This window comes from Ursus maritimus, assembly GCF_017311325.1.
Source record: "Ursus maritimus isolate PB19 chromosome X unlocalized genomic scaffold, ASM1731132v1 scaffold_X1, whole genome shotgun sequence".
Classification (NCBI taxonomy): Eukaryota; Metazoa; Chordata; class Mammalia; order Carnivora; family Ursidae; genus Ursus; species Ursus maritimus.
Genome location: NW_024423319.1, coordinates 29,591,500 through 29,611,761, shown reverse-complemented (window position 1 = coordinate 29,611,761; position 20,262 = coordinate 29,591,500). Strand labels below are relative to the sequence as shown.

Sequence of the window (20,262 nt, the reverse complement as noted above, 5' to 3'; positions counted from 1 at the left end):
AAAAAAAAAAAAAAAAAAAAAAAAAAAAAAAAAGAATTAAAGGTTATGAGGAAAATGTTTTTATAGCTATAGAATTATTAAGTTCTAATGTGGCTCCACAGCATATTACATTCTACATCAAATAAAAAAGTTCTACACGAGGCGTCTGGGTGGCTCAGTAGGTTAAGCGTCTGCCTTCAGCTCAGGTCATGATCCAGGGTCCTGGGTTGGAGTCCTGTGTCATCATCACTGGGCTCCCTGCTCCTTCCTCTCTCTCTCTCTCTCAAATAAATAAATAAATAAATAAATAAATAAAATCTTTAAAAAAAAAGTTCTCCAAAAGAAAGTTTACAATTCTTTTTACTGTGCTAGACATAAATTCTAGGGATTGGGGTTTTTTTGTAGTATATTTAAAAAAATTTTTAAAGTAGGCTCCACACCCAATGTGGGGCTTGAACTCGCAACCCTGAGATCAACAGCTGCATGCTCTATTGACTGAGCCAGGCAGGGAATCCTAGGGATTGTTAAATATAAAAGTATACTATGTGTTCAAAAAAAGAAATACCTATTTTATAATAGCAAGGAAAAGAACTGAACAAAATGTTATATCTGAACCAAGTGTTTCCAGGTGAACAAATCTCTTCACATTCAAATGTAAAGCAAATTTTTGTAGGAAACTTTAAAAATATTGATTAATGAAGCACTAGCAAGGACATCATATAAAGCCTAATTATGCAAATTCCCATTAGTACTGCTCTTTTCTTTTTAATGAACAGTATGTTTTGGCAATTTTATGTAGATGACAGAACAGAACATGTTTATAACACTTCCTGCCGTTCACAGCATTAAACAGAATGGTCATTAAAACAAACAAAAAAACAGCTAATGTAAAAGAAGATTTATGGATACTAAGATTAAAAAAGAAGCTTCTGAAAATCTTGAGACCCAGATGCCTAAACAGAATAAACTGCTTTCCTCAACTGTACACACATGTACAAGATCAGAATTCTCAAGAGTGTGGCTAGACAGCATGTTCAGACTGTTCAACAGACTCAGGAACTGGGTTAAAAAAAAGCTTCCTGATTCCTGATTCCTTGGTAAGGTCCTTGATGTGCATCTTACAGTGACAGTACACAGCAGAAGTCATTATTAATAGCAAAGGAAGATCAAGTGCCATTACTGAAACAAAAGCATTTCATCTTTTATTCTTTCCTCAATGTAAATCTAGTTTCACATTCACTTATGCAACAATCCACCTTTTGAGAATTCGAATGTAACAGTGTTTACACTTGCACTTGGTTTTTCTAAAATATGACGTTTAAGAATGAATACTCACCTTGAGAATTCCTGGGAATTTGACTCGCCCTTTACCAATACCCTCCTCCACATTCCTATAGCATTATCACCAAACAACCACAAAAATAAAAAAGAGAAAATTTTAAAATAACAAAATTGACAGATGTAAATTCATTAAATCATTAGGAAGATTTAAAGTTCTGTTGTCTCGTAACTTTCTTAAAATGCTTGAATTTTAAAGATCTTCTCCAGAAACTTTTTTTAAATAAAAGTTTTATTGGAGAAAAATAGAACCACCACGTACACAGGGAAAAGAGCACAAAAATTTAACTGATACAGAACAACTGAAAGTCACAATTACCCAATGTTGTTTGCAATTATTTTTCAATATCTTAAACAGCTCCCCTCGACTTGTGTGTTAATATTCTTGCCAATTTTTCAGTTGAAACAGCATCAAGTTTTCAAAAAATTAAGAGCCTCAGGGAAGGGACCAGCTTTCAAGATAACAAAAGTGACACCAAGAGTCTCCTCCTAACAGGGACCAATTCTACCTAAAAATGCCTTAAGAGTAACTACTGAGTCTTGTGGAATAGTCTATATATCTCAGAGACCATCAGGGATGAGTTAGAACACTGACAGAAATGGTCCAGTGTGGAGAGAGGACGAACAGAATTGCTGCATTTCCTTGTCAGATGAGCCCATGCAAGGAAACCAGGGAGAAGCTGAGAAAATATAGGCAATGGCTGCTCAAAAAGAATTAGGAAGGCATTCTAAATACCACATATTGTTAACAGTGTGCAAGTTGATGCAATCAGAGAGAAACAGGCAACTTTTTTATAATAGCTGGTCACAGGGCTTGAGAATTCAAGAAAACAGTCAATAGTAGACACAAGAGCCAAAAGTCTCCTCAGTTGACAGTTAGGACCTAGGTATTCTTCCTAACGGCTCCAAATAGTCAAGAAAATACACTGTTGCCAAAAGCATCAAAGCAATTCTGATTTTAAAAAATCCACACAAAATTTTCTGCTTCTCCTCCAAGATCGATTCCCTTCAAGGAAAAACAAAGAAGCAAAAAACAAAAAAACCCAACCACCAAACCCACAAAAGCCAACCAACCAACCAACCAATCCCCCACTGATGCTAAAGAGAAGGCTTTTTACTCACATTACCAATTTGAGTAACAATACTTTTGCTATTGTCTATGTATGAACAATCCTAGGACATTCCCCTGAAAAGCAGATGTCCAGTGGCTATGAGAACTCTTCAAGAAATTTTGAAAGGAATAAGATCAGAATACAGATTTTGAAATTCCCACTTAAGAGGTATATGGAGAAAATAAAGGAAGACCTTTACTTTAGGTCTTTAGGAAGTTAGGAGGATGACAGTTCTATTTAGCAAAATGGAGAGTTGGGGTGCTTCCCCAAAAAAAACTTTGGTAGAGAAAATAGGAATGCTAAATCCTAGGAAGCCTGTAACAATCTAACAATTGGTCCAAGTTGAAGACAAAACTGTCCAAACAACATTGAAGTCTATAGGAAGTTGAAAACTAGTTGATGAATTTTTGCTCTTGTAAAAATTTACAAAACACATGGGTTTTGGTCTCTTATGCAATGTTCATATTGTATTCATTTTTAATATGAAGAGTTGGGTTTTTCTCTCCTACCATGTTCTTCTAATACAGCTGATCAGCAATTTTCTATTTCAGCTATTTTTATAAGTACCTGTTAATCAGAACAGTAAACTCAGGGCTAAGCCATATACACACATCCCATGGTCATAAATAGAATGTCTTAGGATGCGTATATACAAGAGATTATGTAAGCAACTGTCCCTCTACTTGAAAACTTGTTTCCAAATAACTTTTTTTTTAAAAACATCCCTTTCAGTGTAACAGAACATTACGTAGTAAAATATCAATAGCTATGACAGCTTATTTTTCTTTTCAAGGGAAATCACAAAACAGGTGAACAACCAAGTCCAGGGTGGTTTTTCTATTTGATAAATACATCCAGAACTCTGTACAGTAAATAAAGTTTGCATGCAGTTTAAGTATCTTTAAATGACATTTTAAGCAAATAAACCTTTTGCTTCATAATTAATGGTGTATAAGAACCCCCCCTCCTTTTTTAATAGCCATAGGACCTCTTCCCCAGTTCCAAACAGGAATCATGAAGACCAGGTACTTTCTTAAGAATTTTCTGCACATCATACTAAATAACATGCAAAGAGTTCAACAACATTCTTCTTAAAGGTTAAGTATTAACTCTTTAAATGGGCATGTTAACCACTGAAAAAGTCGACTCAACTATTTCCATTACACTGCTTCATTTGGTCATTGGTAGTATAAAAGAAGTCAAATAATATAGGATCAACAAGTTAGTTTATCCACTGGCTACCGCATATGATACCAAATACTCGGAGGCCAAGGTTTTATGCAATGTAATTGTATTGGTTTGGATTTTCTTTATCTCTTTCCATGTAATCCCGATCAATTAAGGATTCTATTCTCTTCTTAAGATCAGCAGGCTGTAAGAGAAGGCAAATTTTCAGTGCAAACCTTATAATCATTGGCTCAAGCCCATGTACCAATACCCCATTTAAAAAAAGAAGTTTTGGCTCACTGATTTAATGTATTTAAATATCCTTATTTTTTTAAAGAGAAAAAGTATAATGAAAATAAAACCAGATTAAGAAATGTTTTTATACTATACATATACCGTCACATCTCGTCATATCATTACACAATACTTTGTTACTTTTCTACCTTAAAGAGGTCTTTTGAGAACCAGATACTCTCCGCACAAATACAAAAGACTAACTTATCATAACTTCACATGAGAAATACATTATAGTTTAGGGAAACAGAATTGCTATTTAGTTTTGCCAACAGAGTGTGAGAAGATAAGTAGACCCTAAATTTGGGCAAAAGCTAGTTCTCACAGGCAGGTTGCGTTTTTATAAATTAAGGTAAAAAAATGTACTACAGAAAACACTATTTACAAGAATGCTACAACAAATGGTCTGATAAGTGAATTACCTCCTAATATTTTAGGTTTAATGTAAGATTTACCTGTTACCTACTATAAACAATTTGGATTTTTGAATCCTACTTATGGTTGAAAAATTGAGACAGCTTCTAACTTGTTCTCACCATTGCATTCATAGCTCTTAGATGACAAAATTTCACTGTTTTGTATCTAGCCCATAAAAAGAATATAATCTTGCTGACAGAGTTTTTCAGATAGCGTAAAATGGCCACTTGATTTGAGAAGAGTAAAGAGCAAAAGTAGTTTGATGGGGTGGCCAAAAACCAACATTTATTATAATGATCCTTTAACTGCCTCAGTGACCTCTCTGGCTGGAGATGAAATAGTTGTAAGGCAGAGCATGAGGGTAAGAGTGTGGTAATGAGAAGGCAGTACTAGGTTTGGAGAAGAGAGAAAGCCTGCCTTATTAGCATTAATCACTAACAAGCACTTACAATGCCAGGCCCAGTGCTAAGTTTTGTACACAGATCATATCTCATTTACGCCTCACATTATCATCCCCATTTTACAAAACAAGGTGAAATGATTTACCTAAGCCCAAAGCTGCTGAGAACCTCAAGAGCCAAGAGTCTATCCAAACTCTACAAAGTGTTTATCATCACAAAGGTTTGAGAACCTTCTAAAAAAACCTTGGAAAACAGGCCAATAAAACACCACATTGTCTAAGCCTCTTTATTACTGGACATTTACACTGGCACATGTCCATTTAAATGACCAATTTCAGGTTGCCAGAACAATTGTTAAACTTTTCAAAAAGATGCCTGATGGTTAATTATCTGTGCAGAGTTTTTAATGGACACTTAGATAAGCTAACTAAACAGAAGATTAAAATAACCAAATCTGTCAAAATACCAAGGTATTTCAAAAAGAAAAAAAAAATAACAAAAATAACAAAGCTCAGAGGAAATATTGTGAATGAACCTGAAAATTTCACACTCATTTAGCAGCTAAACTTTCAGGTTTAAGATCCCTTATGACTTTCCCCTTTGTCCCAGTTACCCACATATGCTAACAAAGGGTTTTGGGGGGGATCATATATATGAGCATGAGAAATGAAAACTTTTGTCCCTCCAAATGGTCTTGAGGCTTTAATCTATGTTTTTAAGATTCGTGTCTGAAAATGTAATGTGTTCTCTTTTATATATTATAAGGTCAATTCAAAAACACAGAAGTACCTACCTTCACTGGAAATTTCAGCTGGTTGTACACTTCTGAAACAAGAAGATTGTGGCTAAGCGTCTTTCTCATCTTCATAATCCGAACAATTGCAGCATCAATTTGATACTGTCTGTCTTGAAATACTCTTTCTGTAGTGCTTGCTTGTTCCTCAACCTAAAAAAAAAGTTTTTAAACTTAGGAAATGTACCTGAAGTGAAACTTGCTTACACAAATTTGTACGTTTTAGGGACATGACACACTATTAACGGTTTAAATACACTGAATTATTTAAAGAAATCTTATAAATACAGATGATGACAGGAAAAAACCTACAAACAACTCTTTTCTGTCCTAATTATATTGTCCTGTACCACTGAAGTAATGCCAATATTAGTTAATAGAAAAATACCACTTAAAGTTGCCTTTTTAGAAGTAGAGAGCTGGCTGATGGAGCATTTACCATTTTCTTTTACTTTGTCCTCAAAATCTTCTAAATGTGTCACAAGGGGTTACTGCCCAGATTTCTGTAGGACATTAGCTTATCTGCAAAACAGACTGACTCTGATCTCTGACTTAAAGTATGGTACTAGCTAAGCAAACTAGAGTCAAACTTTTTAAAAATTAATTTTTATTTTATAATACATAAATCAGAAATGCAGTGTTAGCTATTATATTTGCTCAAGACTGACAGAAATTTAGGTGTTTAGGAGACAGTTTATCAATTTTAATGCTAAAGCAAAAAAAGGCCATCTTTAGCACCTAAGTTAAAAGAACAGTTTGGGCTTCTTGTAGTTAATTTCTTTCTGATACAGCATAAATGTTTTAAAAGAACACAGTACTCTTCTAAGGGATTATCACACCTTTAATGTGAATGTAAATAAGACAGGAACGTGTCTGAGATACCGACCTCTATCCCACATTAAAACTTTTCCTCATGTACTGCATTAAACTTTTGGAATTGAAACCAAATGGTTTCAGGAAATGCTGCAGTTGTTTCTTTCTGTAATAAAAGTCTCTTACAAATTCAAATGGCAAAAACAAACAAAAACTTCACTGTTAATCAAAGAAATACTAACTAAATTGGAGTTTTCACTCCGCAAGTTGGCAAAGATTTAAAAAAGAAAGTATAATCTTTAGTGCTGGTGAGGGCACCATTAAGACAGGCATTCTCACTGCTAGACAGAGTGTAAATTGGTCCAGAAGTTCTGGAACGCAATACGACATCATTTTTAAGACTCTTACAATGTTCATACTCTTTAACCCCAAAGAAGTACTTCCATGAATTTATCATAAAGGAAGTCTCAGAGAGATTAAGATTTAGGTACAAAGATGTTTCTTGCAGTTTTATTGACAATAGAAATTATGACAATAGAAATGGAAATTTATTGACTAAGAAATTAAGAATTTAACTGCCCAACAGACACTGGTTGAATAAATTATAATGGCCATGTAAAAGAACATCGTGTGGCCATCTGCCATTTTATGAAGATACTTAATGGCATGGAAAATTCTAAAACTCTAATATTAAGCAAAAAAAGCAGGATATAAAATTATCAAGCCCAACTGTGTGCATTTCCCCCAAAAAACTTCGAGATCAAGTACTGAAATATATTGAGCTAGATATAGGCACAGAAAATGTTAGTGGTTATAGTACAGGCATAAAATCTTCTTTATACATTTTTATTATGAACACGTATAATTCCAGTGCATCAGAACAAGGAGAATGCAAAAGACATACCGTTTCTTTCATCTGGATTTGATTGATCTTTATCCTGAAAAGTTTGTGTTTGAAATCATCATTACAAATGAACTTGTCACCATCTTCAATATCTTTGCCCTTTGGATTTTTTGCCAGAACTCTAGCTTTGCCGCAGGCCAATGACTGCAGTGTTCTCCTTAATTCTCCATCCTCTGAAGAAGAAATAGTGGATTAGTTATTTGTTACTAGTTCATCAACACAAACCACTACATTCACCTCAATCTACTTCTACCCCATCCCTCTATTAAAACAGTTTCCTTTTTCTCCGCAAGGTCATCAATGACTTCCTCTTTGTCCTAACCAATGGCTTTTTTCTTGTGGTCCTCTAAAGGCTCCAATTATTCCATGTGGATAACTACCAAATCTTCAGAAAGGACATGTCACTTCCTTCTAATCCCACATTCAAAAGACACCTCCAGGGATGCCAGGGTGGCTCAGTCATTTAAGCATCTGCCTTTGGCTCAGGTCATGATCCCAATTCTGGAATCAAGTCCTGCATCGGGCTCCCTGCTCAGCAGTGAGCCTGCTTCTCCCTCTGCCTGCTGCTCACCCTGCTTGTGCTCTCTCTGACAAATAAATAAATAAATTAATCAATTAATTAAATAAAATCTTTAAAAAAATCTTACAAAACATACCTCCACCTGTTTTACTATCATTAACTCCAATATGTCCAAAGTTTAATTCATATCTTCCCCATAAAACTGTGTCCTCTTTCCAATTGTTAGCCCTGAAACTACCAATCCACTCTGGTGAGAAACCCTGGAATCATCTTTTTTTTTTTTTTTTGACAGAGATAAAGACAGCCAGCGAGAGAGGGAACACAAGCAGGGGGAGTGGGAGAGGAAGAAGCAGGCTCCTAGCGGAGGAGCCTGATGTGGGGCTCGATCCCACAACGCCGGGATCACGCCCTGAGCTGAAGGCAGATGCTTAACCGCTGTGCCACCCAGGCGCCCCTGGAATCATCTTTTAACTGTTCCTTCCCCTTCATCCTTCATGTACCTAGTAGTTATTTCCTTAGAGATAGAGGCCTCTTCATCATTCTCACTGGCCTCATTCTAAACTAAGTCCCTTATCACTTTATGCCTGAATTACCCCCACTAGCTTCTGGACTGGCATCTCTTCAACCTCCAAGCTGCCCTACCGTCTATTGATTCCAAGTAAGTTGTCCAAATAAGCCACTTCTAGTATGTCGCATACTTGAAACCCTACAAAGGTTTAATTTGCTAGATTTGCAATGCTTTCCATGATCAGGCTCTATTCATCTTACCTATCTAGCTTTGTATCTCACTATTTGATGCTGCAGTTAATACTTCGGGACTCCTGCCCACACTGTGCTCATTCCTAGCGCTAGGCCTTGTCTCACACTATCTCCCCTGGCAGCTTATGCCATCTCCCTAACTAAAATGTGAAGCCCCACCTCAAATATCACCTGCTTCATGAATGATTTCCCAATTATGCCAGCCCACAGACATCTCCTGCTTCACTGAACTCCTAACACATTCCTAGTCAGCACCACATATTGGTACTTACTGGTTGTGAAATTCCCCCTTTCCCCATGATTATATGAGTGCTGAGGAGAGGGAGTATTCCTTTGTATCCCCCCCAAAGCTCTTAACCTAGTAGAATGAACACAGTAGACACTGAATAATGCTTGCTAATTGACTGATTAATAATACAAACCTATTCCGGTAGCCTGCTTGATCTCCTCCAAACTGAACTCCTCTCCCTCATTAAACATTAGCAGCACCAGGGTTTGGAAAAGAGAGACCTGGAGTTCTTTTTTACCCTGTTGAAGAAACAGCAGGTTAGCCATCATTTTTTAAAAAAATACATGAAAATTAATCAAATAACTAATCTTTAATAGGAAAAACATTTTTTCAATTAGTAGATTCAGAAACATGGATTAACATTATCCAGAAAAGCCAGTATGTTCAGTGTAGGGTTTACGTGTGATCCTACCTAAAACAGGAAGGAGGACTGGGTGACCTTTCCACAGGTCTTTTTTTAAAGCCTTATAATTAAAACAGAACAACAGAATAATGAAAATTAATAACTCAGCCTCATGTGTCATTATAGATTATTTTTCAGAAGCAGCAAGAAATCACTATTTCAAATGCATTTTCAACTTGTTGGATTCAAATTAGTCATGAAAAGCTGCAGGGATTTTTGGAAATTAGATATGGGAACTGTTCTCCTTTACGCCCACTCTATTCTCTAGCTCCCAGCAACAAGAAGTTTCCTGTCAAGCAGCAGCAACAAGAATTCTGCATCCACAGGTGGCAGAAAAATGGTTATTGGTTTTTGGTCTTGCAGCAGGGCCAATTCAGCCATGAAGAAGACCATATTCTTATAATACACACAAAGCTGTGATAAGCAATCAGTCTGTCATGTATTTAGGATAAACTTGTAAAACAGCTTAAACCTTCAAGTTAAGAGGAATGACCTGTTGGTGAGCACAGCATAATATAGACAGAAGTTGAATCACTATGTTGTACACATGAAATTAAGGTAACATCATATGTCAACTTTACTCAAATAAAAAAAAATTTCTAAGGAAAAAAAAGATGACCTCAACATCAAAGATGAAGATGAAAACTAAGTTTGGGGAACATCTACTTACCTCTTTAAATTCTGCCTTTAGCACACAGTGTCCTAGGGTTGACTGCCACTGAAGTTTCCTGCCACTATGTTTGCCTAGGTAAAATGTCTTGAAAATCTCCTGAAGTTTTACCATCTACAATAAATAAAATACAGCTTTATTTAAGCTCTGTATCCAGTATCACTTTCACCATTTTTTTAAAGATTTTATTTATTTATTTGACAGAGAGAGAGAGGCAGCCAGTGAGAGAGGGAACACAAGCAGGGGGAGTGGGAGAGGAAGAAGCAGGCTCCCAGCAGAGAAGCCCGATGTGGGACTCGATCCCAGGACTCTGGGACCACGCCCTGGGCCGAAGGCAGATGCTTAACGACCGAGCCACTCAGGCGCCCCACTTTCACCATTCTTTATATTTACCTCATGTGTAATAATTTCTGGAAGTTTTTAGTATCAGTTTTTATACCCAGTAGTTCCACTGATCTCTCTGATATAAGGTAATGGTCTCCCCACTACCAAAGCTAATGGCATTTATCAGTTTTTATACTCTGATCTCTCTGCAACATCTAAACGTCCCCTCTTTTGAAATATTCACCTCCAGGAGCTTTTTGTGCCTCCAAACCATACCGGTTCCTTTATCTCACTATTGCTTCTTTGTTGGTTTCCTTCACAGGTCCCTTTTCCTACCATCTGCCAAATGTGAACCTTTTCCAAAGTTCTGTCTCAGCCCTTTTCTTCCTATTTCTATATTTTTCCTCCTAATGAGGGAGATCTCTACCCCCTTGGCTTCCATGATCATCTCCATGAAGAATTCTCAATATCTATCTCTAGCCTTAACCCCCTTTCTAAGCTTCAGTCCTGAGTTTAAGACATTTCCCCAAAAGTTAGGATGGATTTACTCAAGCCCACTCACTCAGCAATCCAACCCCCAGGTGATACACAAGCAAAAATTTCTGACAGCTGGGCAGAATGATGGGTACAATCTGGAGAACTAAAAGAAGAGTCAGAGAAACTGGCCCTGAACCCAGAAACCTGACATTGTTAACTATGCTCTAATGATATATATACAAGAGTCATATAAAAAGAAGAGCAAAATATTAGAACAGTTGGCATTTGGTGTTGGTGTGCTTACTGACACAAACTTTTAGAAAGTATTTATTTTTCAAAGACAAGCCAGATAGAAGCTTTATGTATTTCTATGCTTATAACTCAAGTCCTGAACAGCAACTCTTACCTCTGGTGGTAAATGGACTTCCATAGGCACATACGTTGGCCAGTAACCCATTGTCAGGATGTTCACAGTTAATTCAATATTCCCAGGTACATTCTGGTTCTGCATATACTACAGTAAGATCAACACACACACTAAGATCTTAAAAACGAAAGCGCATACATTTCATGTCATAGTAACGACCCATTCAAGAAGTTCCCCTTTACAAAATTACATGCAAACATTGACCATCTTTAAAATAAAAGGCAACTGTTATAAAAGGACTATAAATGAAGCCTATATTAAATGTACTAGATAATATTTTATTACAATGGCACACAAGGATCATGTGACCTTGTTAGAGGCATTATTGACTTAAATAATTTCTCACTTATGGCTGGGCTGTTATAGGTAGAATCTCATTCTCCATTCTTTTCCCCCTACCACCTGCAGTCCCCATCTTTGGAGATGCCTATGTGGCTTGGGACACCTTGTAGCAACCCCCATTCCTCGCCCCACCAGCCAGCCCAAGTCTCCAGGTTTTCACTTGCTCCACTGCCTGTCTGCAGGGGGTGACCTGAAGTGGGGAAGGAATAAGAAGGGGAAAGAGCAAAGCAGATAAACCCTATTCTGTCACTACTATAGGACCATGATTCTACTGATCTTTCTCTTGTGTTGTCCATTCTCAGTTCCCACTACAGCAATATAGTGGTAAAGAAGTCATTACTAAAACCCTGAGAGGAAAATCTAATTTGCTATCGCTATTACCTATGCTCTTAAATATTTCAAAACCACCTTCTACCAACATCTGCAAAACTGTGGATCTAGCTTTTCATTCACAATGTCCCCAAAGGCCTTATACAACCATTCTATCACCTCTCCTCTCTCCCCACTGCCAGCTTTGAACATACAAATCACCAACAGCAATTAGATGCTAGTGACAGCCCTGGTCTCAAGATCTAGCTACAGTTTTTCTTGTCGTGACTTCAGTCAATGCATTTTATTTGGTTTTTTGTTACCTTGGATCTATATTGGGAATAAATTCTGAAGTAGGTCAAATATATTTTGTTGGTGATTTTTTTCCTCTAATGTGAATATCATCTAAGCTCCTATGATGTATTTACAACAAATATAGGTTTCTATTTATCCTCTTCAGTGCATATCACAGCAAGAAGATAACTAAATATACTTAAGTTTGAGAAATTAAGTTAAGAGTTTAACTCACTTTTACCTGTTTGAACTGAATCATGATGTCTTTAGAAAGTTCCATGTCTTTAAACATTCCTTCAAGTTTGCTGGTGAAAGCAGCTCCACATTCTATCAAAGATGTTTACACATTTATGATATTTTAAAGTGGTGAAAACAAAGAATTGAAAATTGAAAACATGAAATATAAAACTTACTTTAGCATGAAATATGATCTGTAACTATTCACAAGAATGAAAAAATCCTTACCCCAAAGTGTATGCCCCACTAATTCAGAGTCAAACTCTTTAATCCTGTAGTAACCTTATCTACTATTTAGGCATAAGATAAATGGAAAATATTTATACAACTAATAAAAACAAAAACAATGTTTTATTTTTTAAAAAACTGCAACAGCTCTGGATATGTACAGATATGTACAATAGGTTGGAAACCTCATGAGCTTACTCAATTTACATTTTCATTATATGAACAATGATTAATGAAAGAGGCAATTTAAGAGTAAAAATTAAGCTAGCATTTTCCCTCAGAAATCAAAGGAGAAAAGGAATAGAAAGAATGACAATCATACCATGTTTAAGTTTGGACAGCATTGATTTTTCAGCATCTACAGATGCACTCTTCCCAACTAACAGGCGCTTGGCTAAATCTTTCTTATAGAAGGCCTCAAAAACATCCTTACCTATGTTAAATAATAAAATACAATTCATAAGAGTCCAATAAAAAGTTCTGACAAAATTGCTCCAAAGTGCTTAATAAATCACACCATTATTCCAAGTTATTTAAACGTATACATTTTATCCATGTTCGTTAAATGCAACAGACATTAGAGGTAGATATTTAGGCTGGATATTTCAAAAGTTCTTTGTTGTAAAGAATTAAGACTGCATTAACTTTTCTTTAAAAAAAACTTTAGTCAACTGGCAGTTTTAGCATCAATAGAAATTAAAACAAGCAGCAAAAATAAGACTCTTAATAAGTGGAAAAGACAAAGCACAAGGCAATTAAGTAACATTCCTCAAGAACCCTAATGAATTAAATGCAACAAACACAATACAAATTTAAATAAATAACTCCCAAATAAATAGTCCCTCCTGGTTGATTATACTTGATAGTTTCTCTGCTGAGTACTCTGTTTTAAAAGAAAAATTCTGAAACAAAAACACTTACCATAGATAAACCTAAATATGATCATAATTTTATCCAACATTTTTTCAAGTTCTTCATCTGTAGCTTCTTTGTTGCCTGCGCGAAGCTTCGAATCTACATACTTAGCTAAAATGGGGGGAAAGTTCATTGCTTAGTGATCATATTTAGTGATCATAGATATCCATAAGATGCTAGGCACTATATATACCGAAACAGGAGTATGATACACTGAGTTTTTCAATGTTTCAGAGGTATACATGCATTTTTTTAAAGTCTCCAAAGTCAAGGTCAGTAAGTGACTTATTCAATGTCACAGAGCTAATAAATACCAGAGCCTGAACTCAAACCCAAGCCTTCTGGCTCCCGATCTAATGTACTTTCCACTTCCACTATCCTGATGCTTATTAAAATGGGGTAGCGGTATCCTGGGGGAGGCAGTGTATACAGAAGCATGCTGGAGTCAACAAAGCCACTGAAGATGGGAAGGAGGTCCAAGACGGCAGCATAGGAAGAGCCTGAACTCACCTCCTCCCATGAACACACTCCCAGCTACAGTTACACAGAGCATTTCCTTTTGAGAAACTTCTGAAAACTAGATGAACTATTCTCCACAACAGAGGATAAAAGGATCACACCAAGATGGGTGGGAGAGGCAGAGCCAACGCAGGTATAGCCACACACAACAGGGAAAGATTTCACCAGACAGGTGCTTCTCTTGGAGGAGTAAGGGGTTGGTGCCTTACTTCAGGCACCCTGGCCCTAGTGATCTGTACCACAGAGATGAGCCCCCTAAACATGTGACTTAAAAAAACCAACAGAACTGATTTCCGGGGATCCCAAAGTGCTGTAGGAAAGAGAGATTCCCTCTTGGGGGACTCTCTTGTGGCCTGGCTCACCCCAAGACCCAGTGAAAAAAACAGCAGTTTGAAAAGCACCTAGACCGTATGTGAAAAATACATCTGCTGATGTGGGGGCATATCAGCCGGAGGGGCGAGATACAGCTAATATGCTCCCTAGAGACCAAGGTGCTGGCAGACACCATCATTGCACTTTCCACATATCCTGCGAGCACAGATAGGGGGCTTGGATGTGGTAACTGAATTCAACAATACACTGAAAGGATCATATACCATGATCAAGTGGGATTTATTTCGGGGATGAAAGGATGATTCAACACCCACAAATCAATCAACATGATACATCACAGTAACAAAATGAAAGATAAAAATCATATGATCATCAACAGACATAGAAAAAGCATTTGACAAAATTCAACATCCATTTATGATAAAAACTCCCAACAAAGTGGGTATAGCAGGAACATACTTCAACAAAATAAAGGCCATATATGACATACCCACAGCTAATATCATACTCAACAGTGAAAAGCTGAAAGATTCGGAACAAGACAAGGATACCCACTATTACCACTCTTATTCAACATCGTACTGGAAGTCTAGTCACAGCAATTAGGCAAGGAAAAGAAATAAAAGGCATACAAAGTGGAAAGGAAGAAGTAAAACTGTCACTATTTGTACATGACATGACACTAGACATAGAAAACCCTAAAGACTCCACCGGGAACTATTAGAATAAATGAATTCAGTAAAGTTGCAGAATACAAAATATACAAAAGTCTGTTGTGTTTCTATATACTAATAATGAACTATCACAAAGAGAACTCAAGGAAACAATCCCATTTACCACTGCATCAAAAAGAATAAAATACCGGGGCACCTGGGTGGCACAGTTGGTTAAGCAGCTGACTCTTGGTTCTGCTCAGGTCGTGATCTCAAGGTCACAAGATGGAACTCCATGTCGGGCTCTGTGTTCAACGTGGAGTCTGCTTGAGACTCTCTCTCCCTCTCCCTCTGCCCCTCCCCCTTGCTCTCTCTCTCAAATAAATAAATCTTTTGAAAAATAAACAATAAAAAACCTAAAAGTAAACTTTTTAAAAAAGATTTTATCTATTTATTTGAGAGAGAGACAGAGCACAAGCAGGGGGAGGGGGAGAGGGAGAGAGAGAAGCAGACTTCTCACTGAGCAGGGACCCCGACACAGGGCTCGATCCCAGGACCCATGAGATCATGACCTGAGCCAAAGGCAGCCACTTAACCGACTGAGCCACCCAGGTACCCCCCTAAAAATAAATTTAACCAAGGAGGTGAAAGACCTGTACAGGGAAAACTACCAGATACTGATGAAAGAAACTGAAGATACAAAAACAAATGGAAAAATACATCGTTTTCATGGATTAGAAGAATTACTATTGTTAATATGTCCATACTACCTAAAGTAACCTACAGATTCAAAGCAATCCCTATCAAAATTCCAAGGCATTTTCCACAAAACTGTAACAAGTAATTTAAAAATATGTATGGAACCACAGAAGATCTCAAATAGCTAATCTTGAAAAAGAAGAACAAAGACAGAGGTATCATGCTCCCAGATTTTAAACTATACTACAAAACCAAAGTAATCAATGCTCACTTCAGCAGCACATATAACTAAAATTGGGAGGATACAGAGATTAGCATGGCCCCTTGCAAGGATGACATGCGAATTCATGAAGCGTTCCATATTTAGAAAACCAAACAAATAAAAAAAAACCCCTATAGTAGTAATCAAAACAGTATGGTATTAATGTATAAAGAGACATACATATCAATGGAACAGAATAGAGAGTCCAGAAATAAACCCATGCTTATATGGTCAATTAATCTATACCAAAGGAGGCAAGAATATACAATGGGAAAAAAGACAGTCTCTCCAATAAATGGTATTGGGAAAACTGGACAGCCACATGCAAAAGAATGAAACTAGACCATGATCTTACACCATACAGAAAAATGAACTCAAAATGGATTAGAGACTTGACTGTCTTTTTAATGGATGGATGAAGGCCTGAAACCGTAAAACTCCTAGAAGAAAAAACATCAGCTGTAGGCTCCTGGACACAGACCTTAGCAATGTTTTTTTTCTGAATCTGACTCCAAATGCAAGGGAAACAAAAGCAAAAATAACTAAAAAGCTTCTGCACAGAGAAGGAAACCCATCAATAAAATGAAAAGGCAACCTTTTTGGGAAAAGACGGAATGAAGATATTTGCAAGTCATATATCCAATAAGGGGTTAATACCCCAAATAAAGAACCCACACAACTCAGTAACAAAAAAATCCAATTAAAAAATTGGCAAAGGATCTGAATGTCTTTTTCCAAAGACATACAGATGGCCAACAAGCACATGAAAAGATGCTCAATATCACTAATCAACAGGGAAATGCAAATCAGAATCATAATGGTATATCACCTCACATCTGTCAGAATAGCTAGTATCAATAAGACAAAAAAATCTGTTGAAGATGTGGAGGAAAGGAAATCCTCGTGCACTGTTGGTGGGTAGCAAATTGGTATAGCCACCATGGAAAACATTATGGAGGTTCCTCAAAAAATTAATAGAGCTACCATATGATCCAGCAATTCCACTACAAAGATAATACAAACACTAATTCAAAAACATATGCACCCCTATGTTCACTTCAGCATTATTTACAATATCCAAGACAGGGAAACAACCTAAGTGTTCATCAATGGATGAATGGATAAGGAAGGGTGTGTGTGGGTGTGTTAATGGAATATTACTCAGTCATAAAAAGAATGAAATCTTGCCTTTTGTGAGAACATGGATCTTAAGGGTTTTATGCTAAGTGAAAAGAAGACAGAGAAATAAGACAAATACCATGTGATTTCACTTATATGTGGAATCTAAAAAACAAAACAAAACAAAATTCAGACTCAAATACAGAGAACAGATTGGTGATTGCCAGAGGGAAGGGGGCTGGGGTGCCAAAATGGGTGAAGGGGATAAAGAAGTACAAATTCAGTTATAAAATAAGTCACGGGGATATAATGTACAGCATAGGGAATACAGTCCATAAATATTGTAGTAACTTTGTAAGGGGACAGATGGCTTACTGTGGTGACCATTTCACAATGTATACAAACACTGAATCACTACGTTGTACATCTGCAACTCATGTAATATTGTATGTCAATTATATCTCAGAAAAAAAGAGCCACTGAAAGACCTGGCACATCCTCTGGGGTGTCCATTTTACACTGATGTTATTAAGCAATCTTAAATACTACTTAATATAAAAAAAACCAGATACATCACAGAGTAAAAGGCAAAATTTGCCAAAAAATTAAAGGGTAAGTAGCAGACCAACGAAATTTCATCCTTCTGGCAGAAGACGCTAGACCTTTATCACAGGGTACCTCTCCTTCTGACATTAAAGGGTAGTTTGGTAGGGAAATCTGAGAAACACTGCTGTATACCACAGCCTTACACTAAATGGGCCCAGATTATTAAGCTTATTTTTGTCCTGGACATTTTTCCTTTCTCTCTAGCAACTGTAATTTCTTGCTACCCTCTCTTGTAGCACTAAGGGTGGGCCTCTAGACGTAGCACCCTGCCCCACCTCTAAACTGCTATAGGCTTAGAAAACAGATATCCAGCTTAGTATAAATAGGAGTAAATAGGGTTCAATGTACTATCTTACAAAGAAAGAATGTTATGTTTGACATGTGAACTTGAGATGTTCTTTACCTTGAAGGACTTATTCCTTATATCTGGTTCTTAGAAACTACCACCTGAGCAACCCCACATAAATGTGTTAATAAACTACACAACCTCGTCAAAATCAAATTGACTGAAATTCTATGAATAAAAGAACATTAAATAGCCAGAAAAAAAAAGACTGGAAAAATACCTATAAGCTCAGCAGGTTTGTTTGGTCTTTTGTTAATGAACGTTTCAAATGCTTCTTTCATGGCATTGATAAATTTTTCATTTTTCAGAAAGCAAATATCAATTATATGGTCAACCTTATCTTTAAAATCCAGCAATTCTTGAACCATGGTTTTATCTTTTTCAGGATTAATTACAATAGTGCTGCCAAATGCCTAAAAAACAAAAATGACAACATTTTAAAATTGAATTATCTCTGAAGAAAACAATTCCCAAATCATATATTAAGTAGGTACACATATTTTTAAATTTCAAAATATTAAAATAAAATAAAGCTGTTTTCAAAGTCAGGAAAAAAAATAAAGTGATAAAACATCCAGACTGATAACCATTCATCTATAATCGCAAAATAAGGGATGATCCACTGGGTATACAGTATCATAATGGGGTATTATTATAAGCCTCTAGGCTCTTGTCCCTACTTTTAAAGAAGTCAGTTTTCAATTTTTTTTTTAAACGGCAATCTGGCTTCACTGTAAAAGTGAAGAAAGGAAAGAAATTTTGGGCCCCCAAAAAGTCCTCTTTTCCCCCCCACATTCACTATTCTAAATATTGGTGCTAGAAATCCCATCAGATGTCAAGAAGATAACTTTTACTGCTGATCTGTTACATAGCTATTATTCTCAGGTTGACTGGCCTCAAAACTCCTATTACTTAAAAAAAAACTGAGTCTAACAAGTAAGAAATGCTTGCTGATGTGTACTCTGAGTGTATAGATTATAAGACATAAGAGAAAAAAACCACAAGTTAATTGTTAATACCTTAATGTATTCAATCCACTGTTGTAAGAGAACCTGAACTCCACCTCGAACTCTACTGAAGAGCTGATACAGGAGAGATAAGTCTTGAATTCGGTTTTCATCAAGGAGGCTATTTAAACCTGAAATTTCAAACATTTTGGCATTAAAAACAGTGAACAAAAATGCCAGACATTTTAATGAAAATTCAGTTAAATTATTATTGTGATACTGGTCTAAACTATTACTAATCTATGAATTTTAATATAAAGATTTGTTTTCTATTAAATCCAAATAGATAAATTTCCTTTCCAAATGAAAACTAAATATAGGGAGCTTTAGTTTATATAAATATAAAAACAATTCTGTAACGGTTTGTGCCATTTAGCATGGTAGATCAGATGTATAAACCAATTTGTAAAAACTGATTTACTTAAATACACATTATAAATAACTCACTCATATGTGCAGTAGCCATATTACATCTGGCACTAATTAGTATACATAACTGTATCTCAGAGTATTGGATATGGTCTGTAGTATTTCAAAAACCATGCATTAATAGGCCAAATTTGAATAAGATTTTAATATATTTGATTTTCAGAATGAACTAATAATGTAACTGCATTAAAGTTCTAAAATATATCCATTTTATATAAAAGAAAAGATGGCTGGAGAGAATGGTAAGGCTTTTGCCTATTTCTGGCACTGTCAAAGTAAAATTCAGGGTTTACCCTTAAGATCACTTGGGATTAGTAGAAGTGCTTGGTTTTATATGCTATGAACAAATACACTTTAGTGTAAAAAGAAATTCTTTTCCCTACCATAATCTTACAAATTAAGTCAAGAATTCCCACATTCCCACTGTTTTTTTTGGTTTTTTTTACTGGTGTTAGTGGACCCCTCTCATTCTCAGTTCCTATACCTTTAAGTTAAGCCAAGAAGCACCTCCTCAAAGTTTACCATGATAAATAGGGAAAAAGGGTTATGTCCATCCTCAGAAAAGCAGCCACAAAGTATCAAACTTCTTAAGAGGGTAATCTTTAAGAATTTTTTTTTTACTTATTTGCCGCTACCATTTTAAAAGTGATCTCTTTATAAATTGGTCAATTACCTTTCTGAAGAATTGCTGTTAAGTGTTCACCTAGAAGCTGTTTTTCTACAGTAGCAATTAATGACTTCCTACAAGGAAAAAAGGTTTAGAATTACTGACATTTGACTTTGCTGAAACTTTAAAGCCTTTGGCGGGGGTGGGGAGGGGCAAATAGCTTGCTGGTGCTTTTTTTTTTTTTTTTTTTTTTTTTTTTAAAGAGAGAGA

At 36.2% G+C, this 20,262-nt stretch overlaps 1 protein-coding gene and 1 non-coding gene across 3 annotated transcripts in view; one reads left to right on the top strand and one right to left on the bottom strand.

Moving 5' to 3' along the window:
* Positions 1-3,251: 3,251 nt before the first annotated feature.
* CUL4B (cullin 4B) overlaps positions 3,252-20,262 on the bottom strand; it is a 34,178-nt gene continuing 17,167 nt past the window's right edge. Inside the window, exons 10-21 of one of the 2 annotated variants that reach the window (XM_040628441.1) lie at positions 20,059-20,126; positions 18,969-19,087; positions 18,170-18,362; positions 13,419-13,523; positions 12,820-12,930; positions 12,268-12,359; positions 11,067-11,174; positions 9,860-9,973; positions 8,920-9,025; positions 7,219-7,391; positions 5,502-5,654; positions 3,252-3,801 (exon numbers count right to left, since the gene is read on the bottom strand). In XM_040628441.1, coding sequence (XP_040484375.1) covers positions 3,706-3,801; positions 5,502-5,654; positions 7,219-7,391; positions 8,920-9,025; positions 9,860-9,973; positions 11,067-11,174; positions 12,268-12,359; positions 12,820-12,930; positions 13,419-13,523; positions 18,170-18,362; positions 18,969-19,087; positions 20,059-20,126 — 1,438 coding nt within the window. In that variant the 3' untranslated portion in view covers positions 3,252-3,705. The remainder of the gene's footprint in view (positions 3,802-5,501; positions 5,655-7,218; positions 7,392-8,919; positions 9,026-9,859; positions 9,974-11,066; positions 11,175-12,267; positions 12,360-12,819; positions 12,931-13,418; positions 13,524-18,169; positions 18,363-18,968; positions 19,088-20,058; positions 20,127-20,262) is intronic. The other variant, XM_040628444.1, reaches the window with a different exon arrangement.
* LOC121103830 lies at positions 15,880-15,983 on the top strand. The gene has a single exon (XR_005836122.1). It is a non-coding gene; the product is annotated as a U6 spliceosomal RNA (small nuclear RNA).